We start from the raw sequence: 21,769 nt of genomic DNA on the forward strand, positions 1-21,769 counted from the left end.
CTTGTCAATCGCCACTCTATTTCCCCTTTCTAAAATCTCCTCTTGTCGTCCAGCCACTTGTACAACTGCTATTGTTCCAAATGCAAGAGAATCGCACACCTTTACCCATTTGAACTTTCCTCGCCATTTGCAGGAGACTGTTTCCCACTTTTGTCAACCCCCTGTGCTGAGTCTTTTATGTCAAAAAATATGTGCCAAGTTTGATGAAGAACCGTCTAGGCGTTCCGGAGTTATAGCGAACATACATTCATACTCACGTTCCTCTTTTTCCCCTGATGGCTCCTTTCCAATCAGCTTATTTATCACACACTTAAAATTTTTTACCGAACACCGCAATTTTTCGATGAAATCCAAACTGCTAAACGCTCGGTAAAAATTTCGGTGATGGATATCGACGTTTTCGGGCCTTCAGTAACGTTTGGCATCACCGAAATTTTTACCGAACATTCAGCAATTCTGATTTCGTCAACAAATTGTGGTGTTCGGTAAAAAAATTTTAGTGTGCATATACACCTCCTCAGTGCAGTGGAACCATAACCCCCCGATCCTTTCTTCCAGTCAGTTGCATAACTGCAATTGATCTATATGTAAGAGAAACGAAACCCTTCTTACTTATATGGATCTCCCTCCTCCCCCCCCTTTATTACGGGCTTCCCCCGTTTTTGTCAACTACCCCTTCGCTGATTTTTATATGTCAAGGAACACCTATGCCAAGTTTGATGAAGAACCGTTCAGGAATTTCAGAGTTACGACGGAACATACATTCATTCTCACGTTCCTTGTTAACCCTCCTCTCTGTTAAGCCCCTCCCAGTCACCTTCTCATTCTGTGACGTAGCCAATTGTGCAACTATTTGCTCTGAAATTTGCGAGAAAGAAAGAGAAAGATAGTCTTCTATGTGAGAAAAAGGGAGAGAGTGAGCAAGCGCGAGAAAGATTGAAAAAAATACTATAAGGCAGCCATTCAGAGCGAGAGAGAAAAAACGAGGGAGTGGGAAACTGCAAGAGAAAAAAATAGAGAGACAAAGACTGAGAGAGAAGGTGAAAGAAAGTGAGAGAGAGATAGAAATAAAGTGAGTGTGAGAGAAAGATAAGGAAACAGAAAATGTCAAAGATAAAGATAGAGAGAGAGGTAGCTTCGAGGTACGATGCTGGTCTTATAAGCCAATCGTCGTATGTTCGAATCTCGGTTGGGCGGTGCTGCTAGAGTCAGTAGAATCAATGCACCAGTCCCGTAATTGTCCTGTACTCTAATACCCGGCTGCGAATTCTGTCGTAAAGAAGGGTAATGTCTTAAAAAAATTCTTAAAGACGGTTATACCCAAAGTTTTTCTTTTGCGTTTAAATTGCTCGCATATAAAAATTCTCGCTACATATTGTAAAGCGGTTGTTTTATCATTGAAATATATTAGGATATGTAAAAGCCCTAACATACTTCCCTGTGGAACACTGACTGAATTACAAAATTTCCTCGAGTTTTCCAACCTATAGCCCAACTGAACTGAGAGAAAGCGATTCGTCAAGTCTTTACTATGGAAGGTACCAGACAAGCCGAATTAAATTGTTATAAATTTATTCTAATAAAGAGTAATAATAAAAAATATTATATAGTAAAGGTCACCTTGGTGCTCGAGTTTTTTTCCAAAACAATTCACGGTATTCTATATGGACGAAACATTGATGTCAGTTTCGTAGAACTGAATAGAACCAACATTGAAAAAGGATTTTTTAGCCATCCGCTGCTGAATTCCCTAGAAACATACTGGATGGCAATGCGACATGTTTGCGCAATTCGAATTTATTTATATTTTTAGCTGTAGTCTACTTTATATAGAATAAAAAATATAAATATAATTGCTAAAAACGGTTTTCGCTTTAACTTTCAAGCTCCTACACCATAGTACAAATGCCAAATCATGAAAGAACATTCCTCAGTGCGGGCGTTCTCATATTATCAGTTTATCAGCTTTTTAAGACATGGTAATTGATCAAATGGAAATAAAATTTCACGATGGACTCTATCTTCTATAGGTGTATAGAAATCATTTCAAAAAACCAAAATATTACATATCCTCAAAATTACATCCAATTACATATAGTTTCTTTTTCCGTAAGTCAATTAAAAACAAATCGAATTGACTCATTCGCAACAAAGGAACCCCATTATCACATGATCCCGGGATACCTAATGGCTCAAAGTCAAAGTTTGTGCAAACACACGTCCGTCGAATCTTGTTCGGGGTTTTGTCAATTGATTGCAATTCATCAAAAAGTGTTCCCACGCCCACATCACACTCGATTGCTTCGCTCGCTCATTCCGCTTGCTATCGAGCAGGAGGACGACCCGTTCCGAAGCCCTTGGCGTTTGCGACAGGACAGGAGCCATCGATTTCCATGAGAAACGGCCGGGCGAGTCGTTCGTTTCGTCCACAAAGAAACCATCAGCGGTGTAAGGCAGGGCAGGGGAAGCGGTTTTGACCAGATGACATTACATGTGCGGAATAGTTTCTCGACTTGTGCTGTTGGTTGAGCAGTGCAGTGCAGTGCAGGCGGTGAGCAGGTGGGTGGGCGAAGACCAGGCGCGACTAAGGATGCCTTGTTTGCTAGCCAAAGTTGACTCTTTTTCTCCGTCGCTCCGGTTGGGTACCAATCGATTTGGAAGTTGGACCAAACTTTACTGTGTCCTCACTTCTTGGAAGAGTATATTTGCCGACTTTCGTTGCGTTCACTTTTCCTCTTTGTGGGTTAGTCAGCAGATGGAACTAATACATTCGGCACGTTGCTCCGCTCATTCGTTGTACCGAATTGCATTGAATGGAAAGAAAAGTTTTCTTCCTCTGCTGTCGCACATATATCCAGGTAGGTATAGGTATGGTACACAAAAGTTCTGCGGCGGATATCTTGCTCGAACATTTATCACTGTGTGTTTCCTCGACGGTCACCTCTCTCCATTACCGGTGCAGGAAACTATTGGGATTTCGTGCAATATCTAGTAGTGGATTTGTGAAAGGGATACTATAAGCCAGCCATTGAGAAACTCAGTACGCCTGGTCGTACGTGAAAAGTAGGTAAATTTTTCTGCTGGCAAAGTCTTTGACAAAGTCTTCCGCACACGTACCCGAAGCCTTCGCTTGGTGCCATGAACTTTGCTTCGGTAAGTCGAGTCTGTCGAAGCAGTCCTTCGGCCGGAAGCAGTGTATGTAGATCTTCTGGTTATGGATTACGAGGAAGCAATTACCTAAATTGCAAGTGATGGAAACATCTCTCGGTGTAACTCAATTGGAGTCGGGTATTGGGTAACGAACGAGAAGTTTTGTGTAATCTCGTAGGTGGCTCCAACACTGTTTGCTGTTTGTTTACGTGATTTCTGATCAGAATATTTTTTCTATGTTTTATTCGTTATTTTGTTAATTTTTCGGCACTAATTCTTCGTGATCCGCTTAATAAACTTCTGCTGTGCTGTGTCAAAGTGAAATTCAGTTCAGAAAAGTACATTAATCGGTGAAACAGAGTGATTTTTGTGCTACGCATCGCTTACATTGTCTACCTCACCAACAACAATGGAGCATGTTTGTGATAAGTGCGCCAAGCCGACAAAAGAATCCGACTATATTAAATGCCAGGGCTTTTGCGAAACGATGGCTCACTTTAAGTGCGCTGGCCTAAGCAGCCAGTTGTTTACTAAAGTAAAATCCCACACCGATAATGTTCTCTGGTTTTGCGACGGTTGTCTAAAGCTATTGAAATGGGCTACTTTTCGCCCTACAATTGCTGCACTAGGTAACACTATTGCCGAATTAGTTACACAACAAACTGCCGCCATCAATGAATTGAAGGAAGTGATTCGTAAGGGCGGAATGAAATCCGCTTATCCGGTAGCCTCGAAATCTGATATAACGCCGCGTGCTCCTCAAAACAACTGGCCGTCTATCCACCGTCCGGCACCTAAGCGCCGTAGAGAAGACCAGTTTATTTCCAACCGGGACATCATTGTTGGAACGAATGCCAATTTGTCGACGACAGTTGCCACTGTTCCTTTAACGGAAAAAAAATTCTGGATTTACTTATCCAGAATTCACCCCGACGTACCGGTTCAGAACGTCCATGACATGGTAAAGGAATGCTTACAGTGCGACGACCCACCTGAAGTTGTTAAATTGGTGAAAAAAGATGTCGACATGAACTCGCTGCGATTTATCTCCTTCAAAGTGGGTGTCGATCCAAAGCTCAAAACTGCCGCTCTATCACCAAGTACATGGCCCGCCGGAATTTTCTTTAGAGAATTCGAGGATTATGGGTCAAAAAACGGCCGTGGAGTAACAACAGTAACGCCTATGGTAGCTTCACCGGTTATTCCTTAGCCGAAGTTAGTCTACCGCCGGAGGGATCGGGGGGCCAGCTGGCCCCCCTTCCAGTTAAGTATATGTGTTTTAATAGCTTTCCAAAAAGTCAGAAAAGGTGTTTGTTTTCTAGCCCACTTGAACGAGTCGAGATCTGTGATGAATTAGTGGAAAATACTTTGCGTAATGAGCACCTGATTAATATCGATTGCGACATGCCTGTCATTGACTGTGACGTTGATGATTTTAATGTATACAAGGTCCCCTGTACCACGTTAGATAACCCACGGATCTATCAATACGATGAGCCTGATGGATTTCCTGCTCTGTCAGGTAATAATTTGCACAGTATATGCCCTGTTGAAGCTAGGCTGGATTCTGCACCCCTTTTAAATGAAGCAAACTTTCAGTCCAATGCCGAACGACCATTGTTTGTCGCCAACTCGTCAGCAGCTGCGGATTCGAATGCCAACATGGAACGGAGTAGTGAACACAATAGCTTCATTGATGTGTACCGGCACGGTCATCTGGAATTCTACTATCAGAATGTGAGGGGATTGCGTACAAAAATTGACGAACTGTTTATTGCTGTCTCAGGCGCTGATTACGATGTCTTTGTTCTCACCGAAACCTGGCTAAACGACGAAATCAACTCACTTCAATTGTTTGAATCAAGGTACACGACATATCGCAATGATCGTGACTCAGATAGCTCAGGTAAATCTCGAGGAGGAGGCGTCCTCATTGCTGTATCGAATCGATTAGAATCAAGACTCAATCGAAAGATCACATGTGATGGGTTGACGTTGATGGGTTGACGTCAGTACACATGACACTAATGTCTGTGTAGGTGCTGTTTACATTCCCCCAGACATCGCGGACAACGCTATAGCTATTCAAAAGCATATAGATACAATGCTTGCTGTAACGAACTCCTTAAAATCTCATACTACTCATTTGTTATTCGGAGACTATAACCAACCAGGCCTGGTTTGGAATACAAGTCATTCCGGACGTGTTTTTGCCGATCCTTCTGAATCCAGTTTCAGTAGATCCAGTGTGGCGTTATTGGATGGGATGTCATTACTCAACATGACACAAATATGCACGGTCACCAACAGGCGAAATCGTACCCTGGACCTCGTGTTCGTAAATGAAGAAGCGTCACTGAATTGCGATATTGCCGAAGCGTGCGAGCCGTTAGTTAATATCGATCCGCACCACCCTCCGCTCTTAGTTAAATTAGCATGCACTATACAAGCCCGCTTTGAAGAGTTAGCTGAATCTAGGGAATTTAATTTTTCTAAAACAGACTTTGTCGAGCTTCAGAATTCTCTACTTACAATCAACTGGGGAACTTTGTTAAGCCAGGCAGCTGACATTAATACTACTGTAGAATTATTTTCGCTGACGTTGAAACAATTATTCACTAATTTTGTTCCATCACCACGTCCTCGGCCAAAACCTCCATGGTCCAACCGGCGACTTCGTGATTTAAAACGTATTAGGGCAGCTGCGTTACGAAACTACTCCAGGCGACGAAATCCAATGACAAAACTTGTGTTTACCGCAGCAAGCAATAATTACAAAGTATACAACCGCTTTCTCTACTCCAGGCATGTAATACGTACGCAGTCAGAACTTAGACAAAATCCAAAACGGTTTTGGTCATTTGTGAACAGTAAACGCAAAGAAAGTGGTCTTCCTACCAGAATGTTTTTAGGAAATGAAAATTCAAATACAGTTGAAGGCATCTGCGCTTTGTTTGCGAAACATTTTTCGAGTGTGTTCAACCAGTCTACGGCTAGCTCGATACAGGTGGAAAATGCGCTTCGTGACGTCCCCAGAAATATGATAAACTTGAGTAGCTTCAGTTTTACTGACGAAGATGTACTGGATGCTATTAAAAAATTAAAACCCTCTGCATCAGCTGGTCCAGACGGCATTCCCGCCATTATCCTAAAAAAATGTGCAACGGCGCTTTGTATCCCACTGAGAATGATATTCAACAAATCTTTGTCGCAAGGAATATTTCCTGACTGCTGGAAAAAATCAGTGATGTTTCCCGTGTTTAAAAAAGGAAATAAGCACGACATAGCTAACTATCGAGGAATAACATCGCTGTCTGCTGGATCAAAATTGTTTGAGATTTTAGTTGGCAATGTCCTTTTACGTGAATTTAAGTCCTATATCTCCACGGATCAGCATGGTTTCTACCCTGGTAGATCGACAACGACAAACTTACTTCAGTTTACATCCCACTGCATTAGAAACATAGAAAGTGGTGCGCAAGTAGACACTATCTACACCGATTTGAAGGCTGCGTTCGATCGCGTTGATCATTCAATACTGTTAGCTAAAATTGAACGTCTAGGAGCTTCAATTCAGTTTACTGATTGGTTGAAATCTTACCTAGTTGACCGTTCACTAAGTGTCAAATTGGGATGCATTGAGTCATACAGCTTCGCTAGCTTGTCCGGTGTTCCTCAGGGGAGCAATCTAGGACCGCTACTGTTTTCCTTATATTTCAACGATGTCTGCTTCGGTATCCCATCCGGCTGTAAACTTATATATGCTGATGATTTAAAACTGTTCCTTGTTATACGTACTGTAGCGGACTGTATTGAGCTGCAACGGTTCTTGGACTGTTTTTGTAACTGGTGCTTACGGAATCTACTGACCCTCAGTATATCAAAATGTTTTGTGATTACTTTTACGCGCAAGAAAAATCCATTTCTGTGGAACTATATGGCATCTGGAGAACTACTCGAAAGAGTATCAGTAATCAGAGATCTTGGTATATTGCTTGACTCACAACTCTCCTTCAAGCATCATTATTCACACATCATAGCTCACGCGAATAGAAACCTTGGCTTTATAATGAGAATCGCCAGAGAGTTCACTGACCCGTTTTGCTTACGTTCGTTATATTTTTCTCTAGTCCGCTCCATTTTGGAGAGCTCAGCAGTAATTTGGAGTCCGTATACCGAAATTTGGATCAACCGGCTTGAAGCAGTTCAAGCTAGGTTTTTACGCTATGCTCTTAGGTCTCTGCCGTGGCAGAATCCAAACCACTTGCCATCTTATGCTGACCGTTGTCGACTACTGGGGATCGACACACTGGAAAAGAGACGGAATATCTTCAAAGCCGTTTTCGTGGGAAAGCTATTAACCGGTGAAATAGACGCCCCAAATATTCTCTCCCAAGTTAATATAAATGTGCCCCTCAGAACCTTAAGGTCACGAGATTTTCTGCGCCTTACTTTCCACCGCACCGAATACGGTCAAAACGAACCCGTTAGGGGAATGTGTGACGTCTTCAATAATGCCTTTGAACTGTTTGACTTTAATTTATCGAGTGTTAGTTTTAAAAACAGACTTAAACAAATGTTGTAATGTGCGTTTCTTAGTTCAAAATATGTTATTTAAATTTGTCAAATGTTAGTTATTGTAATGTACATAGTTTGTAAGACTGAATTTTGTAACGTCCTTGTAGCAATGACAAAAGATGGTGGGGTTTTTACGCGCACTTGAGGGTCGACCTCAGGTGGGCTTTTCCCCACCCCCAATTTTCATTGAGGCCTTAGAGGTCAGATGAAAGAAATAATAAATAAATAAATAAATAAATAAATAAACAACTGGGAAAGTTTTCTGTTCCAACAGGCATGCTTAGTGTGTCATTTTCAATATAAATTATGTATGTGCTTTTGCCACAAATGTTTAGATCCATGCAAAAGATGATATACTTGCACTTCCTCTGTCGAGTGAAACGAAATAAATAAAACAAACGAAGAACAAAGATGCTGAAATAATAAATACATTATTATAATTATATGCCAGCGTGAAAGAAACTCAACTGGTTAGATCAAGCAGGACATAGGCAAGCCTTAAGATATCTAACAATAGTGCCAGTTGAAGCTGTCCAGACTGACTCAAACAAAAATATTGTTATAACATACTTTGAATTCAATGCCAAAAACTGATCCAGAACAATAATGGAGTTGGAAACATTCACTAACTTTGGATTACGAGCTGCGGCCGTCAGTTCCTTTCCCGTTGTTGCAGAAGTATCAACGACGGGGCAGACATTTTCTGCTCTGGCGCTGTCAGTCCGATGTCGCTTTCTACCGCCCAGAGCGCACATCATTCCATCTACATCTTCTGCGAAAAAGTAACACAACCTTCTTGAGCAAACTGTTTATCAAAATAAGACCCGCGGGGCACCGATACACAGCGAGAACCGTACAATGCGCTGGCAGGAAGGAACGTGTAGGTTAGTGGATATGCTTCTTCCAAGTAGCAGTAGTGAAAGAATAGAAACAATAGCTACGAGCTTATTGTATGATATTGCTGAAAGTGGTATCCCTGAGGAGAAATTAATTTCCCGTATTGTTCGACTTATCTTTCCCAATATTCTGTCCGGGATACATTACCTTTCGGAAGTTAATGGTTTAAATCCTCCATTCTTCCTTGTATGACACACCAACACGGTGTCATTCAGTTTCCAACCTACGGCTGATTCCCGATTATATACCTAAACCAACTCCAAGAAACAACGTCGAGCAACGAAAACAGTCCTCTAATTAGGTTCCCAGATAGAATTTCCCCTAACTCCATAATTCCGTTAATTATTATCTACTTTCCAGCAAGAAAAGCCGACGGCACAACCGGCTGCCAGATCTTGTTTCTCTCTTTAGGATAGAATTGCAGATAGATTAAACCTTGAATGAGGCACACATGTCAACATGGAGTAGTCCTGCGAGAGGCATAATGAGATCTCATTAGTTGCAGAATCTTGGAGGGTCGGTTCACCATGCTTGCACAAAGAAAGGATTCACTACACACGCGCATTTATTAGGCGTGATGTGGAACAGTATGTCTGGTGACTTGTCGCAGCCAATTAGTACCCAACAGACAGATAGCACATATTTGCTGCTGCTTCTGCTGCTTGATGTGACAAATTGGAAGGTGGAGAAGACATCAATGTGCATAAGGTATGAGGCAGACGCTCTACTAATACGTGAACGAAAAAAAAAACAATTATAACAAAGCTCTCATTGTCGTCATGACTCCAATGGAATCCTTTCCGCTAGAGAAACTCCATACAGGTTGATGTTTCATTAAGTAATGTATACAATGGCACAGCACAAACAACAACAATCTTATAAGTCGTTAGCAGCGCAGCGAGAATCCTGTCTGTATCCTCTTTGTGCCTACAGGCTAGCAAGCTAGCTGTCACACTGACTGACATTTTTAATCTTGGTTTTCTTAATGAGTACGTAGAACTAACAAAAACTTCAAAATGCACGGTGATGTACCCACAGATGAGAAAAAACGGGAGCAGATACCAAGCTTTTGAAACTTTCCAGACAGAACCGTCACAGTGCATCTCGTGATCTGAAGGAGAGATTGCATTTTGTAAATTTCAGGTGAAATGAGAGATCTGCTGCTTTTTAGAAGGAAGTATATACAAAAGGTATTGGTTAAGTTTAGCATTTTTTTTATGAAACGATTAACAACTGAATTTACAGACAACGTCTATTTCTAACAAATGTGCTGAACCAAGTCACAAATGTCAATCTGACAAAATTGCAAAGTTGGTTATTTTCTAATCTTACAAAGTCACAAAAATGGTTAATAGCAAGCATAAAATTCCTATCCCTCATTGTTACACAATACGATTTCAATGAAGGTATCTTCTTGAACACGTAAAGTATGTTGCTGCTTCGTCGTAATTGCCTATTCCCGTCCTATCCAACACATATTATGAAAAATATTCGCATTTTTATGACCCACAATGCAAAACTAGTTATTCCCTAATATTTTAGTTTGTGGTCTATCGTATGCGATCAATCAAAGTGAGCTATGATCTATTTAAATGCTTTTTATCATTAAAGAAGTCCTACCAACCAAATTTCCTCCGTTTTTTTGTGCGACGAAGGAGAAAATGTCAACTAATCGTTTTAATTTCCGTCATTCATAAATGAAAATAACTCACGCAAGGCATTGTCGTTATTCTACCGTCAGGAAAACTTGCCTGACCTGCAGAAATTTTACAGAATAACATTTGTCATGCCGTCCTACACAAATACATTCGCGTTAGCTTCGTAAACATTGTAGTGATTTTTAGTTCGGACGCTGAAAAATTTTGATGGATGGATTTTAAAACGGTACGACGAATTTAAGAAATAAAGTCAGCTGCGTAATTTCAATAAAAAATGCTTCAATGATCGCTTTTCAGTGATTTCAAAGTTCACGGATCGGATGTAAAGTGTGTTTTAGTCAAATCAGCACAAGAAATTTTGGAATATTTATTAAATCCATCCAACAAATGTTGAAAATTAGAGTGACTTTACTTACTACGACGGGAATTAGAAATAAAACAAACCCTATTTGTTTGTTCCACAACAACCACGGCAACGACGCTAATTGATTTCGAAAGTGTTATCGGCCGACAATCGTAGCAGGCTGCGGCATCCGAGTATTTATGCCATTTCAGAGGATTCGCCTATAGAGTTTTGCACGGGCGAACATAACCTCGCTTCTTTGACGTCTACCGGCGGTTTGGTTACATGGACTTATAATGTGGGTTAACATGATGAAAGTGAATATTGTTTAAGGCTTTAACGGCAAGTCAGGAAAGCACAAAAACTGCCATTACAAATAGTTTGGAGGACGACACTGCTGGACAATACGCTTTTAAGATTTTTAACTCCAATTTATGCATATCGCGTTTGCAAAATTCGACTAACAATTAGTAAACAAACCACGAGTGTATGTCAAATGGGTGAATCGCGTTCATTCGTGACGTCGCGTTGCAAAACCTTATAGTGTGTAACGTGTGTTGTTTAAGGGGTTTTAATTCATTATAGAAAAAATTCCTGCCTCCCAAGACCCCCACATTCTAAATTTGGTACCATTTGTTTGCTAGATTAGTTCTCGAGTTATGCAGAAATTTGTGTTTCAGTTGTATGGAAGGTCACCCCTTAGAGGGGGAGGGGTCTCTAACTATCATAGAAACCTTTCCTGGCAGCAAAAACTCCTGCATACAATTTTTCACGCCGATCGGTTCAGTAGCTTGCGAGTCTATAAGTAACATATAGATAGAAATTCATTTTTATAGGTGTAGATTATCGACAGACAGTATTTAGGTTTGTGAGCAGTAGTATTCTAGTATTTTGTTTTAGCTCGCAAACAAAAACTCACCAAAGCCGAAGTATTTTGCAGAAAAAAAATTATTACAGTGATCGTAGAAACTCCAAATCTCAAAACTCATCAATAATCAAAATCAGCTGTGAATCATGTCAACTTGATTCTATGCAGAAAAACTCACGCGTGAGTTGTTCTTGTTGCATAGCAAGAATCACAAAACTCACACATATTTCTTCCCTCTTGATCACATTCTGCTTTGCTTCAACTGCTACCCGAAGCTATGCACATATGCATACAAATTCGTTGTTGAACAGCTGTGAGTGAGCGTGAGAGAACGAATCTCTAAACAAATCGCAAAGTTAAACTAAAACACACTTTTAAATTACATATTTATCTAATTCTTATTAGGCTTTTTACTTTCTAGTTAAGAAAATGTCGATTCCCGCGAAGGAAAAACGAAACTTACGCCAATACGTTTGGCATCTTAATTCATGAATGTGTGCGGCATTTTTCGCTGCTGATGTTTTCTCTGACGGTAGATTCGCTTTCGCTCTCTGGTTCGTTGTATGAAATGCCTGCAGTGGAAGAATTAAGCAAAATGCTCATAGCTGAATTTGGCATAGCTGAATTTCACATCGCATAGCAATAACGACATTACGTATAATAGCGAGAGAAATTCATATGTGACTTTGGCGCTTGTGATCAAGGTTGAAATTTCATTTCATGTTCAACAAAATTCGAAAATGTTATGTATGGGGCATTTATAGAGTCGATTATTATCCATAAGATTGCTGAACTAAGTATTGCTCTATCTTAAGTATTTACGGCGCGCTCCCAGTTTACACTGGGCGGTACACCCATAGCGCTCTCTGCGCACTACCCAGTGTGAAGTGAGAGTGCTCCGTAAATACTTAAGATAGAGCCATACTTAGTTCAGCAATCTTATGGATAATATTCGACTCTATAAATGCCCCATACATAACATTTTCGAATTTTGTTTGGCTGAGGTTTCGCAGCTAAAAAAGCAAAATAGGTGCACTGAATGCAGGACAGCCCTGTTTTTAGAAATTGGAAAATTTCAATGGGGCGTTGATTTTATCCACCTTTCATATCAATATGCACAATAAAATTTGATGCGCATATGCTGCAAACCAGCGGAGATTGCTCAAAATTTATTGAATATTTTATATTTTATTCTGGTCGCTATAAACTATTTGGGTTTATGTTTAAGATAACTCAGAAGTTCGATGACTCCCTCTGCCTCCGGTCGCTGTACTATGCTTTAGTTAGATCCCATCTTGAATCTTCCGCTATTATTTGGTCCCCGTATCATATGAATTGGATCCGTCGCATCGAAAATATTCAGTGGAATTTTGTATGGTACGCTCTTAGAAACCTACGCTACCTACCACTTGCCGCCGTATGAATCCCGCTGTAGATTGCTTGGTATTACTTCACTCGAAAATAGGAGGAAAATCGCTAAAACTGTTTTTGCTGCTAAAATGATCTCGTCCGAAATTGATTGTCCCAATCTTTTGGAACTACTTAGTGCTGAGGTCCAACCTAGACATTTAAGAGCTCGTGATGGCTTCTTCAGCCTTCCTTTCGCTAGATCCGAGTTTCTACGTAACTCTCCGTTTTATTCTATGTGCACAGTATTTAATGATTTTTTTTTCACCTTTTTGAATTCGGAGTTAGTAACGCTAGTTTTAAACGTAGACTATTCGATGTATTGTCCTGACTATTTGTTATTTTAACCTGTACACTTTTAAGCTTGATTGTTAGCTCTTAAGTTTAATGCAACCTTAAAGAAGGGTTTTTATGTCCTCCCGGCTTTTTCCCCAAATTCATTAAGACACAAGTCAGATGAATAAAATCAATAACTAAATAAATAAATAAATAAACCAAATAGGGTGTGTTATGTATTCTGGACAAGCGTTACGCGTACGCTTTTTTGGTCATTTACGACAAATTTAAATGGAAATATCAAAAACAGCGTTCGCGTAATGCCTGTCCGAAATAGATAAATCACCCAAAATCAGGAGGATCTGGTAGCAAAACTTTAGCTTTTCTGATCACGGATGTTGACAAAGCTGGCGAACTGATTTAGCTTTTTACCAGAATGTAAAATGAAGAGCTTTTTTAAATTATGGCGGTGGCTGTCAAGCAGCGAAAGCTTAATCGGTTTAATTGATGCTTTCAGCAGAGCGTGATATGACTACCTTAGCTTATAACTTGATTCTTAAAAAGGTTATAAAAGCCTTCTGAGGAGTGGGCCACTTAGTCAGAAGGCAGTTTTATAGCGGTCATCAGAAAGTTCTGGTGGAGCTCATAGTTATATTAGCGGTTTTATGATATTGGTCATGAAAACTACCAGAAGAACGTAATAAACCTTAGAATTGCTACTTGGAAATGCCTCTTTAATAGTTTTTCATTGCGTGCTTATTGCAAAAGTGTTATATATTCAAAATTTATTGATATTTTTCTTTTTTTATGGAATAGATTTAGGTAATTCTTAGCCAGCGAAAAGTTCAGCCGACAAGAGGGCCATAGCCAATGTATATTTAAGTTGAACCGACGAGAGGGCCATGGCCAATATCCATGAAGATTGAGTCGAGAATTGTCTAAGGTATATTTTGGAAACGTTAAAACTTTGGTTAGATAGAATGTCATGACCATTGACTTCAGGAAGCTAAGATAGACAGACGTACAACATCAATGACAAGATATGGTGAATACTGTGACTATTATGCGTGTCCTAACACAGATTTTAGGACGAGTAGTATTTTCTATTTTAGGCCGCCCATTACAAAACAGATAGCCATTTTCCTTACAGGCTATGTATCAGAGTAAAAAGAACTTCAATATAACAAGCAAGAATAATTTGACGACTGCACCAGCAATGTAAAGTATCTGTAATTGATCTGCAATAACATATATTAAATTGTTCATTTTACGCATGGGTAAGATGTGGCATCTTGGTATTTATACCATATTAGAGGACCCGCCTGTAGTGTGTAATATGTATTTTTTACATATTACTTAAGTAGTTATCGGTAGCGTGTAATGGGACAAATGGAATGTGTCAGTGTTGCGGAATATGTTTGGTGGATTCAATAGGATAGCGGAGGGTGGCGTAGGCGTAGGAACTGTGAGTTGAGAGCCTATGGTGGCCCGGCCATACCGTAAGAATGTCGGATGACTGCGCAGTGAAATCCGTTCTCCTTAAAAACCCCACCGGGACCAGGAATAAAGAGGCCCAACGTGCTAGATGTCTCGATCAGGTTGAAGTCGACTTGCGTGTTTCGAGACGCTCAACGAATATGCGACGGATAGCCTAGGATGGAATACAGTAGTCTAATACCTAATTTGGTTTTATTCTCCTAATTCTATCATCCCCGTTTATGCACCGCACACTTCCCACGCGACGAAATTATTATTTATTTTTCTATCGCACTGACCGAGTAGATATAGCAATCTATCTTCTCGGCAATAGCAACAAAGAGCAGTTATACAAATACGTAATACGTAATAATAAATAATCGTCAAACAAAAACGATAGCCAATTTCTAAAAACGGAAACCTTGCTTTCTTCTCAGAAACTCAATTTCATGCAAACCCCGCTGCCGTTGCTAAGCGTTTTAAAGTTAATCAGTTGTTATCATGGGTGTGGTAATTGGTCATTAAAGAGTTATTTGAAACTCATACGCAAAGGTCTTTGGTTTCAGCATATCGAGTCAAATTGCTCTACATTTGTAGTTCTACGTTTAGCCCGTTTAGGCGTTAAGTAGAAGTTTTTCGCCGTAAAAACTGAAATGGAATAGAAACAAACACTACAAAAAAGGCAGCTTTGAGGCGCACTAAGAATAACTTCTAATGAAACCCAATTTATTATTATTATAAATTATTATTATGGATGGTAATAGCTAAACAATTATTATCGTAAAGGTTGAACATGACGAAATACTAACAAAATTTTCTACATTCGACTGAATTACGTTAAGGTTCAAACGCTCGTAATTAATTTTTGGGATTTTGGCTTAGTAAATAAAAGTAATGTTTACGAAAATACAGGGTGTTAGGTAGCTTAGTACAGATATTTCAGGGGGTGAGGGAGGACTACATTTGACAAAAAAAAAACCGAATTAATCCACCTAGCGGCGTTTTATGCTCAAAATAAAAGTAATGTTTACGAAAATACAGGGTGTTAGGTAGCTTAGTACAGATATTTCAGGGGGTGAGGGAGGACTACATTTGACAAAAAAAAACCGAATTAATCCACCTAGCGGCGTGACCTAGCCTTTCTACTGCCATAATAATCATTATTTAATTTCTCAGGAACATCTATAATTAACTTGACTATATTTTTACCTTTGTTATACAATATAACAAAGGTTTAGGAATTGGTCGAAAAACACGAAGTCGATCTGAGGCCCGGAGGGCCGTGTCACATATCCCAATCGATCAGATTCGACGAATGAGCAATGTCTGTGTGTGTGTGTGTGTGTATGTGTGTATGTGTGTGCGCTTCAATTTTCAATCGCCTATTTCTCGGAGATGGCTGAACCGATTCGTTTGCTATAACTTTCATTTGAAAGGTATTTTTTACTATTTTATTTTATTTAGGTATTTTATTTAGGTTTCGTGGTCTGACTTTTAGTTTAAAAGTTATAAGCAAAAATGTGAAAATTACGTGACACGATTTTCTCCGGAACCACATAACCGATTTCATCGATCTTAGTACCAAATAAAAGCTCTCACTATTGCTAAACTTCACGCCAATTTTTATTGAAAACAAACAAGTGGTTTAAAAGTTATGCTTAAAAAACCAGTTTTGACAAGGTTCAAATGATCGCCTGTTTCTCAGAGATGGCCAAAACGATTTACGTGCTATTAGTTTCATTTGGCAGGTAATATAGCCGGATAAATCACTATTGAATGGTTTTTTGATTGGACGTTTAATTTGAAAGTTATGAGTAATTCAATACACCACACCAAAAATAACAATAATTTATAATGATTTTAACCAAGAAAAATAACCTAATTTCAATTATTTTAATATCAAACGAGAGATTTTCACACTACGAATATATATGCAAAATTTCATAAGAATTGGTTTTACCGGTTAAAGGATATTAACCCTCGAACATTCGCGCCAACTTTTATAACACAGTTACTCGCGCGCACAATAGCCCAAAACCAAAGAAAACGTGCGCACTAGAGTTTTGACTAGGAAAACTTGGTTTTAAGTTTATCAAACCTTTGGACGAGTTTCTTTAAATTGAAAGCTCTATCGTCTGGTAGAATTTGAATTTTGATTAATCCCCCTAAAAGTGAAATAAAAAAATTATTTTCCTTCAGTTTCAATATAACACATTGATGTGTTCTGCAAAGTTTTAGAGCATATTATTACAAGAAATTTTGCTGAAGACAGTAACCTTCTATCTCTTCAACGAAGAGATCTTATTTATTGTATACTAGCTAACCCGACAAACTTCGTATTGCCACAAATTAACCTGTGTTGTACATAAATCATGAATCTCGGATGATCTTTGTCACAATCTCGAATTTTGCAAGCCCCCCAGTGGGCGGCGCTTCCGACGGCGGGTCACCGGCAACACTCGCGACCGTCTCGTCCTGAATGATCTAGTGTTACTATAGATAGTTTTTGTGGTCTTGTATTGACTAATGTTTTATGGAAGAGTCTCGAATTTCTCGAGTTCGATTAGTTTTTGAGTTTCGCAAAAATTTCTGTTTTATTTGTATGAGAGTCCATATCCCCCTACCACAGGGGTGAGAGGTCTCTAACTATCGTAAAATAAATTCAAGACTCCAAAATCTCCCACATGCCAAATATGGTTCCATTTGCTTGATTAGTTTTCGAATTATGAGGAAATTTGTATTTCATTTGTGTAGGAGCCCCCCCCCCTCCTAAAGTGGGTAGTGGTCCCAATTAATCATAGAAAAATTTTTTGTCTCCAAAAACACCCACATGTCAAATTTGGTTCCATTTGCTTGATTAGTTCTCGAGTTATGAGGAAATTTGTATTTCGTTTGTATAGGAGCCCCCCCTCTTAAAGTGGGGAGGGGTTCTAATTCACCATAGAAAATATTCTTGCCCTAGAAAACTTTCACATGCCAAATTTGGTTCCATTTGCTTGATTAACTCTCGAGTTATGAGGAAATTTGCATTTCATTTGTATAGGAGCCCCCCTTCCTAAAGTGGGGAGGGGTCCCAATTCATCATAGAAAAAAATTTTGTCTCCAAAAACATCCACGTGCCAAATTTGGTTCCATTTGCTTGATTAGTTCTCGAGTTATGAGGAAATTTGTATTTCGTTTGTATAGGAGCCCCCCCTCTTAAAGTGGGGAGGGGTCCTTATTCACCATAGAAAATATTCTTGCCCTCGGAAACTTTCACATGCCAAATTTTGTTCCATTTGCTTCATTAGTTCTTCAGTTATGAGGAAATTTGTATTTCATGTGTATAGGATCCCCCCCCCCTCCTAAAACGGGGAGGGGTCCCAATTCATCATAGAAAAATTTTTTGTCTCCAAAAACACCCACATGCCAAATTTGGTTCCATTTGCTTAATTACTTCTCGAGTTATGAGGAAAATTGTGTTTCTTTGGTACAGGAGCCCCCCCTCTTAAAGTGGGGAGGGGTCCTAATTTACTATAGAAAATATTCCTGCCCTCGAAAACCTTCACATGCCAAATTTGGTTCCATTTGCTTGATTAGTTCTCGAGTTATGAGGAAATTTGTATGGAAGCCCCCCCTTTTAAAGAGGAGAGGAATTATAATTCCCCTTATAAAGAGGGGAGGGGTCTCAATTTACCATAGAATAAATTCTTGTCACCGAAAACACCCACATGCCAAATTTTGTTCTATTTGCTTGATTAGTTGTCGAGTTATGCAGAAATTTGTGTTTCATTTGTATGGGAGCCCCCCCTCTTAGTGGGGGGAGGGGTTTCTAACCATCACTAAAACCTTTCCTGGCCCCAAAAAACCTCTACATGCATACTTTCATGCCATTTGGTTCAGTAGTTTTCGATTCTATAAGGAACATACGGACAGACAGACAGACAGACAGAAATCCTTCTTTATAGGTATAGATGAATTTGAAAAATCAGTTTTTCTATTTTAGCTCTTTTTGTAATTGTTGTATGACTTTTTCATGTATTACAAAGTTGTATAAATAATAAAAATACACAACTTTGCTGAACATAGTATACCTCTATGTTTCCTTGTTTACGAACTGTAGAACTTTGATTATAAAAAATACCCGGATTTTGACCTCGAATTACTCGACTACCAACAGACGGATACATTTTAAACATTTTACATTTGCTGGTAGTTTTGCTGCACACAGACACCATTTTCCATATGAAGAAAAGAAAAAAAATTCCAGTTGGGGCCAATTGCGGTACACCTCACATGCTACTTGCTTCGTTTCTGTGATGTCGGTTTATGCTAATCTATTTTCCTAACAATTTAAAATAATCATGCATTGAATAATTCTGACATTTTGCTCATAACAAGTTTATTGAAGAATATACGTTAGTATATACGTAATATACGATTTGTAACTATATAATAATATGGCATTCAAAAACCTACATATGGTGTTCAAAATACAACAACGTGAGTAACCGAAGGTTCATAAAAATTGATGAAATTTATTCAAGAAAACTTTATTGTTGTGAATCAAATAGAATGGCGTTACAGGAAATTATGCATAGTTCAAAAACCTATTAACTAGACCTTTACTACGCAATGTATATGTTAAAGAATAATATTTCATCTTACAACTTACTTTTACTTGCACTTACCCTCATTAGTAACAACTTACTTGCTCAGAAATTTCATGAGAAAAGAAACTATCAAAATTTATAAGTGCTTCTATTTGTTTCAAATTTTGTAAACTTATTCAATTTCCAAAAATTTCATGTAAACCAAACGTGTCGATTTCTATCTCAAATTGCAAGTAAGACGGTATAACAAAGGTTCCTTTCACCACTAGGTGGATTAAATCAGGTTTTAAATATCCGTTCCGTATTCCTCAAAATCCTTGTTTGCCAGTAAAATTCACAACGTATTGCGTAGAATAATTATATTTTCTTTCCTTGGGTGCGTAAATACTTGTAAGCGTCATTTATGTTATTTGATGAACACCTTATTTAGTTTTATAATCGGTCGGCCTTAACTTTCGGGTTTCAGAGCCACATACTAAACTTGTTTTGAACTGACAATATAAAATATGTGTTCATAGCATATTTTTACCTTTGTTATATAATATAACAAAGGTTTGGGAATTGGTCGAAAAACACGAAGTTGATCTGAGGCCCGGAGGGCCGTGTCACATATACCAATCGATCAGGTTCGACGAATGAGCAATGTCTGTGCGTGTGTGTGTGTGTGTATGTGTGTATGTGTGTGCCCTTCAATTTTCAATCGCCTATTTCTCGGAGATGGCTGAACCGATTCGTCTGCTATAACTTTTATTTGAAAGGTATTTTTACCTAGTATATCACTATTAAATGGTTTCGTGGTCTGACTTTTAGTTTAAAAGTTATAAGCAAAAATGTGAAAATTACGTGACACGATTTTCTCCGGAACCACATAACCGATTTCATCGATCTTAGTACCAAATAAAAGCTCTTACTATTGCTAAACTTCACACCAATTTTTATTGAAAACAAACAACTGGTTTAAAAGTTATGCTTAAAAAACCAGTTTTGACAAGGTTCAAATGATCGCCTGTTTTTCAGAGATGGCCAACCCGATTTACATGCTATAAGTTTCATTTGGCAGGTAATATAGCCGGATAGATCACTATTGAATGGTTTTTTGATTGGATGTTTAGTTTGAAAGTTATGAGTAATTCAATACACCACACCAAAATTAACAATAATTTATAATGATTTTAACCAAGAAAAATAATCTAATTTCAATTATTTTAATATCAAACGAGAGGTTTTCACACTAAGAATATATATGCAAAATTTCATAAGATTTGGTTTTACCGGTCAAAAGATATTAACCCTCGAACACTCGCGCCAATTTTTATAACACAGTTACTCGCGCGCACAATAGCCCAAAACCAAAGAAAACGTGCGCACTAGAGTTTTGACTAGGAAAACTTGGTTTTAAGTTTATCGAACCTTTGGAAGAGTTTCTTGAAATTGAAAGCTCTATCGTCTGGTAGAATTTGAATTTTGATTAATCCCCCTAAAAGTGAAATAAAAAAATTATTTTCCTTCAGTTTCAATATAACACATTGATGTGTTCTGCAAAGTTTTAGAGCATATTATTACAAGAAATTTTGCTGAAGACAGTAACCTTCTATCTCTTCAGCGAAGGTAGAGAAATCTTAATTATTGTAAATGCACTTGTAAAATGAGTTTTTCTATTTCGGTTCTTTTTGTAATTGTTGTATGACTTTTTCATGTATTACAAAGTTGTACAAATAGTAAAAATACACAACTTCACTGAATATAGTATACCTCTATGTCTGCTTGTTTAGGATCTGTAAAACTTTGATTATAAAAAAACACCCTAATTTTGACTCTAAATTATTCGACTACCAACAGACGGCTACATTTTAAACATTTTACATTTGCTGATAGTTTTGCTGCATACAGACTCCATTTTTCTATATGAAGAAACGAGATAAAATGTCAGTTGGGGCCAATTGCGGTACACCTCACATGCTGCTTGCTTCGGTTCTGTGATTTTCTGTCGGTTTATGCTGATCTGTTTTCCTAACAATACTTTACTTACTTTAATACATTAATACTTTAAATGCATCGAATAATTCTGACATTTGGCTCATAACAAGTTTATTGAAGAATATATGTTAGTTAAACAATGATTTGTAACTATATAACAATATGGCATTCAAAACCCTACACATGTTGTACAAAATACAGCAGTGTGAGTAACCGAAGGTTAATAAAAATTGATGAAATTTATTCAAGAAAACTTTATTGATGTGAACCAAATAGAATGGCTTTACAGGAAATTATTCATAGTTCAAAAACCTATAAATTAGACCTTTACTACGCAATGTATATGTTAAAGAATAATATTTCTTCTTACAACTTAATTTTACTTGCACTTACTCAAATTTGTAACAACCAACTTACCCTTACTCAGTAATAACATGAAAAAAAGGATCTATCAAAATTTATAGGTGCTGCTATTTTGTTCAAATTTTGAAAACTAATTCAATTTCCAAAAATTTTATGAAAATCAACGCACTACGCAACGTCCCAG

The 21,769-nt window shown here is 38.4% G+C and overlaps 1 protein-coding gene across 1 annotated transcript; it reads left to right on the forward strand.

Moving 5' to 3' along the window:
* Positions 1 to 3,559: 3,559 nt before the first annotated feature.
* LOC128740747 (uncharacterized) lies at positions 3,560 to 4,360 on the forward strand. The gene has a single exon (XM_053836312.1). It carries the CDS (start codon positions 3,560 to 3,562, stop codon positions 4,358 to 4,360), a length of 801 nt encoding a protein of 266 aa, XP_053692287.1.
* The last annotated feature ends 17,409 nt before the right edge of the window (positions 4,361 to 21,769 follow it).

This window comes from Sabethes cyaneus, chromosome 3 (genome assembly GCF_943734655.1).
Source record: "Sabethes cyaneus chromosome 3, idSabCyanKW18_F2, whole genome shotgun sequence".
Lineage (NCBI taxonomy): Eukaryota > Metazoa > Arthropoda > Insecta > Diptera > Culicidae > Sabethes > Sabethes cyaneus.